At 20.9% G+C, this 12,715-nt stretch overlaps 1 protein-coding gene across 4 annotated transcripts in view; it reads left to right on the top strand.

The window, feature by feature from the left end:
* LOC129611219 (potassium voltage-gated channel subfamily H member 7) overlaps nucleotides 1-8,582 on the top strand; it is a 125,178-nt gene extending 116,596 nt beyond the window's left edge. For all 4 annotated transcript variants that reach the window (XM_055524228.1, XM_055524229.1, XM_055524230.1 and 1 more), the window contains 4 exons: nucleotides 1,898-2,423; nucleotides 2,486-2,929; nucleotides 3,671-3,776; nucleotides 8,441-8,582. In XM_055524228.1, coding sequence (XP_055380203.1) covers nucleotides 1,898-2,423; nucleotides 2,486-2,929; nucleotides 3,671-3,776; nucleotides 8,441-8,479 — 1,115 coding nt within the window. In that variant the 3' untranslated portion in view covers nucleotides 8,480-8,582. The remainder of the gene's footprint in view (nucleotides 1-1,897; nucleotides 2,424-2,485; nucleotides 2,930-3,670; nucleotides 3,777-8,440) is intronic.
* Nucleotides 8,583-12,715: the final 4,133 nt, after the last annotated feature.

Genomic DNA, 12,715 nt, shown 5'->3' with positions numbered 1-12,715 from the left:
GAATAATAAGTTTTAATTTAAAATTGGAAAATTATGCACAAAAATAGCATATAAAAAATCAATAAAATTTCTACACTCATTTTATAATAATTTAAAATAATTTCAAGTACCTATGTATAGTTATTTCATATCTTAAAAATGTCATAGGAATTTTTCAATATTTTCTCTAACCTAGATTATGAAATAATGGTTGATTCTGAAAAATAATTTTCCTTTGCCCTATAATTCAACAACAATTTGATTTAAAACAAAAAATAAATTCTATTTTAGTGTAAAACTTAAATTCATGTCTATATAATACAAATATAATATCTTCCAATAATATTCTTTATTTTCAAACGAAATTCGTTTTAGAATTTTATTTTAGTATTTGACGTTGTCCTCAAATAACTTTTTATCTTTGTTCCAATTTTTATATCCTTTATACTCGTAATAAAACATTGCTTAATTTTTCTTTCTTTATTATATTTTTATTTTTTTTTTATTATTACAAATTTTATTACGAGTTTCTTATTCTTCTTTCTTTTTTTTTTTTAAATCAATTTAAAATCCATCAAAAATAGTTTTTTTTTATATCCTTTAAAGTACAATAACCCTTTGAAATTTCTGTATAGTATTGGTATTCAACAGTAAATAAAAATGTCATTAAAATATCATCATCGATTTTTATTTTTAAATTTTCAGTTTAAAGACAGTGTTATAATCAACTCATTTTATTATAATTCGACCAGAATTGTCAAGAAACTTGTATACTATTAATAATGATTTGTGTAGAAAATCGAAAATTATGATATAGGTTTCGGTATTTAGAATATTAAAAAATTTTGAAAATTTTATGTACAACTAAGTTAGACTGAATATTTTCTAGCAGAGAAAATTAGGTGTTCTATTAAAGATCGATTTGTGTATAACAGATTCAATTAAGCTTTCTATTTAAAAAAGCAGGTGAAATGACGAACAGACATATAAAATTAAAGTTATAAGCGCGCCTTTTCCAATTTTGTTGGAAATGTGTTAAATAAGTTTTTGTAAATTACACAAATGGTACACAGTCAAGCCGCACATAGGTATTTATATTTTCCAATGGTGCAATACGCTAATAATGCAACGATATTACCAAAGAATGTTTGTCGACTATGGCAGCCCAATATGAAGTTGCACTGAAGAAAAATTTTCTATAAACAGATTTTTTTATTTAAGAACATATCATTCGTTGTAGTATGATCAGGATATTAAGTTTGTTATTTTTATAAAGTTCTTAAACAATAAATGTGCTTTCATGCAGCGTTATTATTTTTTTCTTAATTTTTCCAAAGATTTCTTTTTCTTCTATCAGCTTGAACACAATTTTCATTTTATTTAATTCTAATTATGCACTTAATATATTTTATTGATTTTCTTTTATTTCTGTTCAAAAATTGGTTTTACTTGTAAATTTCTTTATAAATAATAATTATATAATGACTACCAAAAAGTCCTGTTGTTTTGTGAACTTTTGTGATTTATTATTTCATTAAAATATTTCGCTCGCTATTTATTTTATTTTCCTTACGTTACGTTTATTTTCATGTGAATCTCAATATTTTATTTTTATTTATAAAATTTAATGTTATTTTGAATTTTCAGTTTTTACTGTGTTTGTATATAATGTAAACTATATTGTAAATAAATTGCACAATAACAAAATATAAAATAGTTTGCTTGAACATCCAATAAAATTACACTCACTTTCAATTGTAAATTATACAAATGGTTCAATATTTTCAAAAACACTCTTTGTTTTTCGTTGCTACGGGAATGTAGCTTGATGTATTAAATTAATATTTAAAAAACATGTAGCCTGACCATATTTATCAAATGAAAAATATATATTTTTTTTTCAAATATAAATTAACAGCATCGCCAACAGATAGCCAACACCAAACTAATACGCACAAAAGTCGAGTTGGTAGTTTAGGTGGTGGTGTAGATAATGGAGGTGGAGGAAGTAATGGACAACCGCCACCCAATTTAAATATTCCAATAACAGGTATAACATTAACTGGTCGAGTTGATGAAAGTGATGGTATTGCTGGTGCTAATATATTACAATCAAATGAAATTGAAGAAACAGGTGAAGCAAGTGCTATTACAGATCCATTAAATGTATTAGGTCATCAGTGTTCAATAACAGATGATTATGAAGAGCAATATAGGGAAACAGATGCAGTTACATTGAGTGCAACACCAACAAATAATTTATGTTTCTGTCCATCTAGAGAACATAGTAGAAAACAACCGAAACAACATCATATAGACAGTGGAAGTGATATACCTATTCATAGTGAACTACCATCTTATCATCATATAACGACCAGTGGTAGTGGTCCACATCATAGTGTTAGTAGTAGTGTCCATCATTGTGCGAAATCTTCAGAAATTAGGTATACAAATTTTTTTTTTATATATATTGTTACTTAATATTCATAATATTTTATAATTTTAGCTCAATTAAAATTCAATTAGGTGAATTAACAAAACGTATCGATTCATTAGAAACAAATTTACATAAAGATATTAGAACAATATTGGATATATTGCATCAACAACAACAAATGCAATTACAATTACATCAGCAACAGTTACAACATCAAATGCAACAACAACAACAAATACAACAACAACAACAGTTATTAGCTGGTCAACAAATAACGACATCCTTTCAACCGTCCGAAAGTGATTTCTCATTTGATTTAGCTGGAGGAATCACTGAAAAACAAATATCACAAACTCAATTGCAGCAACAACAGCAATCTCAACAACAATTACAGCAGCCACAGTTATCACATCAATCACAACAGCAACAACTTCAACAACGAACAAATGTACAGAGATCTATTTCACAACCGGAATGTGCTGCAACTACATCAAACGAAAAGAGTTTGTTCAGGTAATTTTATTTGCTTCGGAATATTTACTAGGGGTTACATTAATCTTATACTGGTCACAATTATCTTAGCCATGAGTCATGTTTGAAACACCATAAAATTTAATTTTGTGGTTTTTAAAAAAAAATTTAAAAGTTAAAGTAAATAAAATGTCCAAATTTATGATAAAACCCTTCAATTTTGTTAAAAAGTAAGTCTCTATAAACAAAATTATGTGCGTGGCACAAGATTTTTACATAACGACACTCAACCATATCACCCACAATAAATTAATTTTATTATGACAAATTTATTTTTATTTTTTCTTCCTTACTTGAATTATTATCCGGCTTTAAGTTTTTAATGTACAAATTTTTAATCTTATATTTAATCAATGCCTACTATAAGATTTATTGAATTTTGATTAAAACAACATTGTAACCACAATTGTTTTGTTTGAAAAGATTGTACAATTACATTTTAACAAAATTAATTAGTCCATTCTATAATTCGATCTTTATGCCACCAGAAAATTTCAGTACTAATGTTCATCCTAAAGGTATGCAATATAAATTTCACTACTTACAATTAAATAAGTTACTCTAAATAGACAAAAAGAACATAACGTTATAATATATTTTTTGCTTTTTTCTCTTACACATTATATTTTTCAAATATTTTACTATTATTAAAAAATTTTAATTTACAATGGTATACATAAAAATGATTAAATTTTTTACTTATCCCTAATTTTTAAATTTTAGATGCTCAAAATTTTCATCGTTTAATCAAACAATGGAAGATAGCGATAATTGGACTACAGTATTTGCTCCTATAGCTAAACTGGAATCATTAGATGAAATAGATCAAGTATGATCCTTGTGATTATTCATTAAATTAATTAATTAGAAATTCTTATTAAAATATTATATTTAATATAAAACCATCATTAAAAAAAAAAAATTTCAAATACTTAACAAAACAAAATAGAACACAAATAAAAAAAAAAAAGAAATGCATATAAAAAAAATGAAAACAATAAAAAATTTCAAAAAAAAAATATGTATATAAATGTATATATATAAATATATAAAAATATTTTTTTTCTCGCTAAAATTTTCTGTTTCTGGCTGCAAAAGACAAAATTATTAATTAAAACAAAAAAATTAGCATGAAATTTTCATAGAAAAAATTTAGAGAAAAAAATTTTTATTTCATTTTTTTTTTCTTGTATAACAATTATCGAATATTATTTTTTAACTGTATAGATTTTGTTCTTTATTTTTTTTTTTGTTTAAATTATTAATATTATAATTTATAAATTTATAAAATGCTGCAGAACCAAACTAAAAACTTTAAAAATAAAACAACAACAACTTTTAATACCTGTTTTTACTCATTATTTATTAAATTATTACACCATATTCAAAATATGGATTTATAGGCAAAAACCAAAAAAGAAATATAGTTAAATTTATTGTTGTAATTTTCTAAAAAAACAAAACCACAAAAAAAAAAAACTAAATTTTGAATAAAGTTTAAAAAACAAAAATGATATTAAAATGTTTGCTTCAAACCAAAAAATAAAAAACAATTAAAAACTAAAATACTAGTAATTAAAAAAAAAATTTAATAATATAGATTAAAATATTTAATTTATTTTTTTTAATTATCACTTGTAAAACTCAGTAATTCTCAACAAAACAAAAAAAAAATTATAATTTTTAAGAGAAAACCAAAAAAATTATATAAAATTTAAAACAATCAACAAGCATTGCAAAATCCAAAAAAATCGCAATTCCTCATAAAAGAAAAACTAATTAATTTTTTTAATATTGACAAAAAAAAACAAAACGCTTTTAATTCTACATAAAAATTTTCAATTTCATCGAATAGTTTTTAATCAAAAAAATTTTTTCAAAGCAAATCTTCGTATAATTCACTTAATTTTTCAAAAAAGGAAAAACAAAAAAGTTTTACATAATAATTTTTCATAAAATTTTCAAATTTAAAAGAAATTTTTTTAATTAATTTTAACAAAAAATTAAAAACGATAAATAAGACAAAACTTTAGCCATAATTCAATTCCACCATTTTCTTTTTTCAAATAACATTAAATATTTCTTTTATCGCTGCATATAGCTTTGAAAACTGTTACGGAATGTTATTAACGTAATATTTCGTATGTTAAAGATAACATACATATATCCGGCAACATACATAAGAAATATTACGATTAACGTAAAAAAAATAGTGCACGCATGAAGGATATTTCGCATGTTCTCAATAATATTATGCTTCTCAGGTAATATGAGGAATTGATTTTTCTAAAAATCCCGATTGAAGACAGATTATTTTGGCACTAATAATTACCACTAAGATAATGGTAGTTAAATCAATAATATGTGCTAACAAAACTTTTTAACGATTATTAGTAAATTTTTTAGCACTAACGCATTATTTTCCGAAGATCGTGCTACAGTTACATATATACACTTTGTGTTTTATTAAAAAATGTCCAGTGCTTTTGCAACATTTGCTATATTCCGAATTCAATTTATGAATTTAAAAAATATTTCTGATAATTTTATGCCTGGTAACATTGCATAAAATTTTTGCATAATTTTTCACATAATAAGAACACTTTCTTATTAATTTTGTTTATAATGACACCTTTTTATTTTTATATATATATAGAAACAATATTACACCTATAAACTTATATACCTGATGGTTAAATACAATTTGCCAACTGCTATATTATTATTACAAAATATCAATAACTACAATCCCTGCCTCAACCATAATTCATTAATACGTTATTATTCTACATATTCTACATAATATTATAATATTAGCTGAGAGTAGATAGGCTCATACCTACATTCAAATGGCATAAATTGTATCTCTGTCACAATACTTTAGTATAATAATTATATATTACTTAATTCTTTTTTAAATTATTTTAGATGTAGCCTAGCATTCGATATGATAAGAATTTATTTATACGCTATATATTTTTCCGCAAACAATAAGTTTTTTTTTTTTTTGGAAAAATAGCTGTACCAGATACAAGAATCCAAACCACCTTTAAAATACAATTTTCTAAAGATTATAATAAAAAATAAAAAGTAATTCTCTCTCATTCTCATTCTTTTTGCATTAAAAATATCTTAGCCATATAAACTTTATAAGATAATTGCGAACATATTGTATAAAAATTAAAATTCCTAGAAAATTTAAAAAAAAAAACCAATTAGCTACTCGTATAATGAAAAAAATTAAAAATTATTCATAAAAATTTCAAACAAAAAAAAAAAATTTCAATTTTTCACAATAGCTCAATATTCACAATTTCAATATTTTACAAATCTCATCAATTTTATATTTGAATTTAAAAATTCTCACCAATAACATTTTTTTAATTCATTGAGCATAATATAAAGATATTCAATAAATATGTATGTAGGTGGTTCATATACAATATAACATTAAAATCATTATTTAAATTTAATATTAGAAAAATTAAATTTAATTAAATAATAATTCAATTTTTATTATAATTGTTTACTTTTTGAGCATATGCAACCATTTATATTAATTTTCCGTATAATATAATATTTTATATAATGTAATATATATATATAAATACAATATTTCATCTTCTATCGCTATTATTGTAATGAATTTTCCTAATAATCAGATTAAAAAAATTTAAAAGTAAAATTATTTACATAAATAAATTATTTTCTTTTTAATTAAAATTTTATAATTTAGATTTTTTAAAACTGTTATACTAATTTTTTCTAGTTTAATTTTTTACTTTGTTCCTTTAACATAATTTCAGTTGTTGTTCAAAATGATTAAAATTTTTTGAATATAAAATAATATTAAGACTATATTGTTACGAGTATTGCATAAAATAATGTTATATGTACACAAGTGCATAGTATATATACATACGTATATACATAAAATATATAATAGCAAAATAATAATTATTTCAATTTAAATATATGTTTTTAGTATCCTAATATTTTAAGGTTAATTTATATTTATTAATATTATTAAGATCTAATTGACAAAATAAAAATTTTAATTTCAAAAATTGTTTGAAAAATTATTAAAACCATAATGAAGATAGATTTTTATCTTAATCATAATATTATTCGTTGTTCTTTTGTTCCTTTACAATGTTTTAAATATAAAATTTAACAATAATTAATAAATAATTACATTTACATTTATTTAAAAATAAATTAACCTTAAAACCAATTAATAATAAATACTTTTTACCAATTTTATTTTAACTGCAATAATTTAAGTTAATGCCATATATACACAAACATAATATGTATATCCATCAGTATCAGGTCACCAAGCTAAAATTATTTTCCGGAATATTGCAATCGGAGTGTGATAAATAAAATTAATCCTTAATATTTTTTGTTTTCGAATTATTCCGATTGAAATTTTTAATTATTTTTTGTAACTCTCATCATATTTAGTATGTTTAAATAATTATTATTGTTTTGGAATTTTTTTTTTCAATTTCTTTTTAATCCCCAATTTTTTATTAAAAAATTTTACTCTGTAATTCAATACAATTCCATTTGGAAGATAGAAAATATTGGTTACGTTAAAAATTGCAAATTTTTTTTTTTAAATGGATTTTCCAACGAATTGATTCCCATTCGCTTTGGTTTCTTTCTGAGCTTCGTGGCCTGATAGCATGACATTGAATAATTTTAAAGAGAACAAATTTTTTTCTTACTTTTCTGTAATGAAAATTTAAACAAAATATATAAGTATATAAAAATTTTCGGAAAAAAACTATTGGAAGAAAATTATAAATAATTCTTAAATAAACCAAAATTTATTGCTATTTCATTTTTATACAAATAGATATATATAAAATATTGAAATATAGGTATTATTTTATAAAATTTTAAATTACATATTTATTTATTTTATCCTTATTATTTTATTTGCACTATTTAATTTTTAATAACAAAATAGTTAATAAATTTTAAAATTTATTTATTTTTATTTTATTTTTTTTTTTCAAATGCGCTTTTTTGTAAATAACGTACCATGTATATTATGTACATTAATACTTTTATTAAATAATTTATTCACTTTTAATTTACTCCAAAATTTAAAATTAAAATAGATTCAAATTTTTTTTGTATTTAAATGAAAAAAAAAAAACTTGGGACAAATTTCATTTTCCCCTTAATTTGCTTTTTATTCATAATAATTTAGAATCCTTAAATAATATGTAATTAAATAGAAATTTTTATTGCTTGTAAATAACTTTATTACAATTACTAATTACCAATAAAAAAAAAATTAAATACTAATTTATTAAATACTACTTTAAATACTAATTTATTTTTTCTATATTTATACAAAATTTTAACACAAATTATTTTTATTCAAATTCAAATTCAAAAAAAAAAGTAAAAAAAAAAAATTTTCAAAAAATTATTTTGCCATTTTATTTTCTATTCTTTTTTCTAATTTATTTTCAGGACAGTAAACATTCCAAAAGTCAAGATATTACACAATAATAATTTTATAAAAAAAAAATTAAATTATAGCTAAAAAAAAACTAAAAAAGAAAAAAAAAAGAAAAAATTTTTATCCTTAAATAATAATTTTTAATACAAAAAAGAAAAAAAAAATTATAAAATGTAAAATGTGTTTTTTGAGTAATTTTTTTCTTCCTGTTTTCAAATATTTTTATTTTATTGTTTTTTTCTTTTAAATTATATAAAATTTTCATTAATATAATACTCCATTAATACCATTACGAATATTATTATTGTAATAAATCATTACGTATAAAATAATTGTAATTTATTTGTTTGAGTTTTGTTTTATAACATTATACCATTTATATTTTAGAAAAAAAAAAGAAAAACAAAAGAAGAAAAATAATAATATAAACAGTTATTATTATTATTAAAATAAGTTTTAATATTTTTTTAATTAAATTATAATAATCATTAAAATTTTCGAATTAATCATAATTATTAAACACATAAAAACAAAACACATTTGTATATTGCGAAAAATGCTAATCAAAAAAAAACTTAATTAATATAATTTATTTTAGATCATATTATAATTATGTAATTTATTTATTTAATAACATTTAGAAACAAATTCAAAAAATATTAAATAAAAAAATATTAAATAAAAAATTATAAAATAATTAAAAAGACGGAAAATACAAAAAAAAAATTCATAATTTTTAATTTTGTAAATTCCTTTTTGTTTGGTTTTTTTTTTTATTGCTCTTTTCATTTTATATTTTATTATGTAATGTTACTCTCAAGCGAATATTAAATTTTTGCAATTATAAATAATTAAGATTTTTTAAAAATTTAAACACAAAAGAAAAATTTAATTAGATACAATAAATTGCTTTTTATTTGAAACATAAAAAAATTAAATATTCAATTAAAAATTAATATTCGTTTTTCAAATTAATAAAAGAAAATTAAATGCGTCTATTAAAAAAAAAAAAAAATAAAAACAAAACACACACAAACACATTTATTAAAGTAAAATTAAACATAAAAATTTTTAATGTATTTAGAAATGGAAATGACAGTGAATTTTAAAAAATTAAATAATTTATATTGAAGAAAATATATAGAAAAAAAAAAGAGAATAGAAACGTAGTGTCTAAATCAAAGTTGTTTATCGAATATACAGAGTTTTCATTATTTATTTTTCTATTTATTTATATTTATAATTTTTGTAAAATAAAATATTTTATTTATTATTTAATTTTAATTTTATTATTTAAGTTTGTTATATAAATTTTCAATTTAAATTATTGTAGAATTTTTAAAACAAAAAAAAAAAAATAAAGATTTCAAATTGAATTAAATTTTTTTTTTTTTTATTATGGTTAGCTATATATTATAAAATGTGGACTCCGCACTCATTCTTAAAAAAGCTTTATGAAATTTTATTCAATTAGTTATTTCTCTTTAAAATTTATTATCAATGTATATTTCTTAAACTCGAACAAAACAATTTTTGTTCCGTGCTGACTTGAGCATGTACCTATTCTAAATTTAAGACCAGAACAGGATAAGCAGTCTATTCAAATAATATGTGGCTATACAAATTTCTCTATCTTCATTATCACTCATTTTGTGGTAATCGCGTCGCATTCAAATATCGCATGAAGTAATAGTATCATATCTATGTATTATTCTAATAGTTGTGTAGATGTGATAATTAAAAGTGATACCATTCTTGACGTGTGCTCTTTTTTTTTGTAAAGCTTTTCATACGACGTAATAATTTCTTTTTATCGTCGCAATATTAAATTTGTACTCGATAAATCATCACGTCAGGGTTTTCCTAATTTTAATGTATAAATAAAATGCAAAATAAAAGGCAAACGCAGTGGCGAAGTATTAATTACAAAAAATTATTTAATTAATATTATATTAAAAATTTTCCTTTACTAATTCTAATATTGATTATCGGTGTTTTTTTATATTACCGAACAGCTATAGGAAGTTGCAAGAGATTCAAAAAATCACTAACTATTTCTTTAAAACTACATAAATAACCAAAATATTTTTCACTTCATTCAATTTCAAAATTTTTTGTAATCTCACGTCAGCTATGTAGGTTCCTACAGAGCTGACGTGAGAAGCTGTTTCTACAGCTTACAGACACGATTACCAGAAAGGCATGTGAAATTTTTTTTTTAACATCAGGCCAATAACTAGAATATGGTTATATATATCTGAGCGGCATATCAAATAAAAATGTTTCTCATTTCTGAAATTATTTCTTTTATTTCGCTACGTAGTTCGCAAAGAATACCTTAAAACTCTAAATTATCGACTGTCAGCCTGTGTCACGTATATATAACTGAGTTATCTTCAGTTAAATCGAAATAAAAATAAATCATAGATCTAGGTTATTAACAGAGTTGCCACTTTTACCTTTTAAAAGTACGAGATTCTAATTTCTAATTACCGAATCACGTTTTAGTAAAAGATTAACAGCAAAATATTTTATGTCAATCGAAAACCATAAGAAGTAATCAACAAATCACAAAATATATGGCAAAAAATTCAATTTGAAAAATTTATTTAATATTAAAAATTATGAAAATATTAATTATTTTTTTCTAGTTTCAAATTTGTATTAGACTAAAATTAGTTTTTTTTTTTATTATTTGATTTTGTTAATAAACCTTTAAAATTACAAAAATGTTTTCTTAAATAAAAATTTTAATTTGTAAAAATTTAGTGTGTATAATTTTTATTTCGATTTTTTTTTTAACATTATTTCATTTTTAAAAATTAGAGCTTAAGATTTTAAATTGTTATTTCCCAAAAAAAGAAAAATTAAAAAAAAAAATTTAAAAAATTCAACAAAAAAAAATTTTTGTTTGAAAAAATAAATCATATTGATTTTCTGCTTTAAAAAATTTCAAAATATTTTCTTTTATTTAATCAAAGAAATTTAAAATATTAATTTTCAAAATGAAGAGTTTGATCTCAATTCATTTTCCTCCCCCCCCCCCCCCCACCCTTTCTCCTGTTTTTAATTTTTTATTTTTCTTCCGAAATACGTTTTAGTTTCTACTTGAAATAGAAATATAGAGGTCGAAATTTGATTTTTATTATCTAAATAAATTAAGAAATTCTAGAATGCATAGAAATTAGAAATAAAAAATGTAAGAAGAAGAAAATGAATTATTAAAAAATTAATATGAAAGAAAAATACTTGTTCGAAGAAATTTTCGAAATTTAATATTAGAATTTAGGTAACGACAGGCACATCGATATTAATTAATAATATTATAATTAAAATTGTATTTTTCTTTTTTCCTCATTTTAAGGTATAAGTTATCCATTTTTTAATATAATTTTTCATTTTTTGCCAAATAATATTAATAGAATATTACGGTAATCTAGTAAACAAAATAAATCTGGTAAATTGTACATTAAATAAACGTACGCTTTTGAAAAATTTGCAAAAAGACTCGTGGCTATAGTCATGTGGCAAAAACCACGGTCAATAATAGTAATTTTGCTTAAAATTTCAAAGCATTATCAAATCATTTATATAAAAATCCCAGAAAAAAATATTTTGAGTTAGAAAAGTGTAATATGCATTCAATAATCTTTAAAATAATGTGCATAAAAAACTGAGAGTATTAAACCTTTGCAAGAACTATAATATTATTAAAGTTTTTAGAAATCTGAAAGATTTAAATTAAATTATAGGTACATATCTATCTGAGAAATCAAAAACTTCCTAACAATCAAAATTATTACATTATGTAAAATTATAGCTAATATAGGCCAGAACATATGCAATAAAACGGCTTCCCACAATACTTACCTTATACAAGTAGCAACAAATTTCTAATGTAATTGAAATCGAATTCTTTACATATTCCTAATATATAGATATTAAATCAAAAATTATTGGTAGAGCCTTTCCTTTCATGATAAAATTTCTATTTTGATAGTGACATTCTAAATTTAAGATTTCATTCTAAATTAACAATTGTGTATAATATAATTTTCGTTTCTATTCGCAATTAATAAAATATTTTTCTTCTATTTTAGTAATTTATTTGTAATCTTTCATTATTTAGAAAATTTATTTTTAACATTAAAAATTTTTTAGCAAACAAATTTTGTAAATTTAATAAAATTACCACAATTAGGTACTCGATTACATAATAAATTTGAGGCAGAAAATAAGGCGAATTTATACTTTGAAATTATTGCAAAAAAAAACAATTAAAAAGC

The sequence above is a fragment of the Condylostylus longicornis genome, unplaced genomic scaffold, assembly GCF_029603195.1.
Source record: "Condylostylus longicornis isolate FDR11 unplaced genomic scaffold, ASM2960319v2 ptg000048l, whole genome shotgun sequence".
Lineage (NCBI taxonomy): Eukaryota > Metazoa > Arthropoda > Insecta > Diptera > Dolichopodidae > Condylostylus > Condylostylus longicornis.
This window is presented reverse-complemented; position numbering and strand designations above follow the sequence as displayed.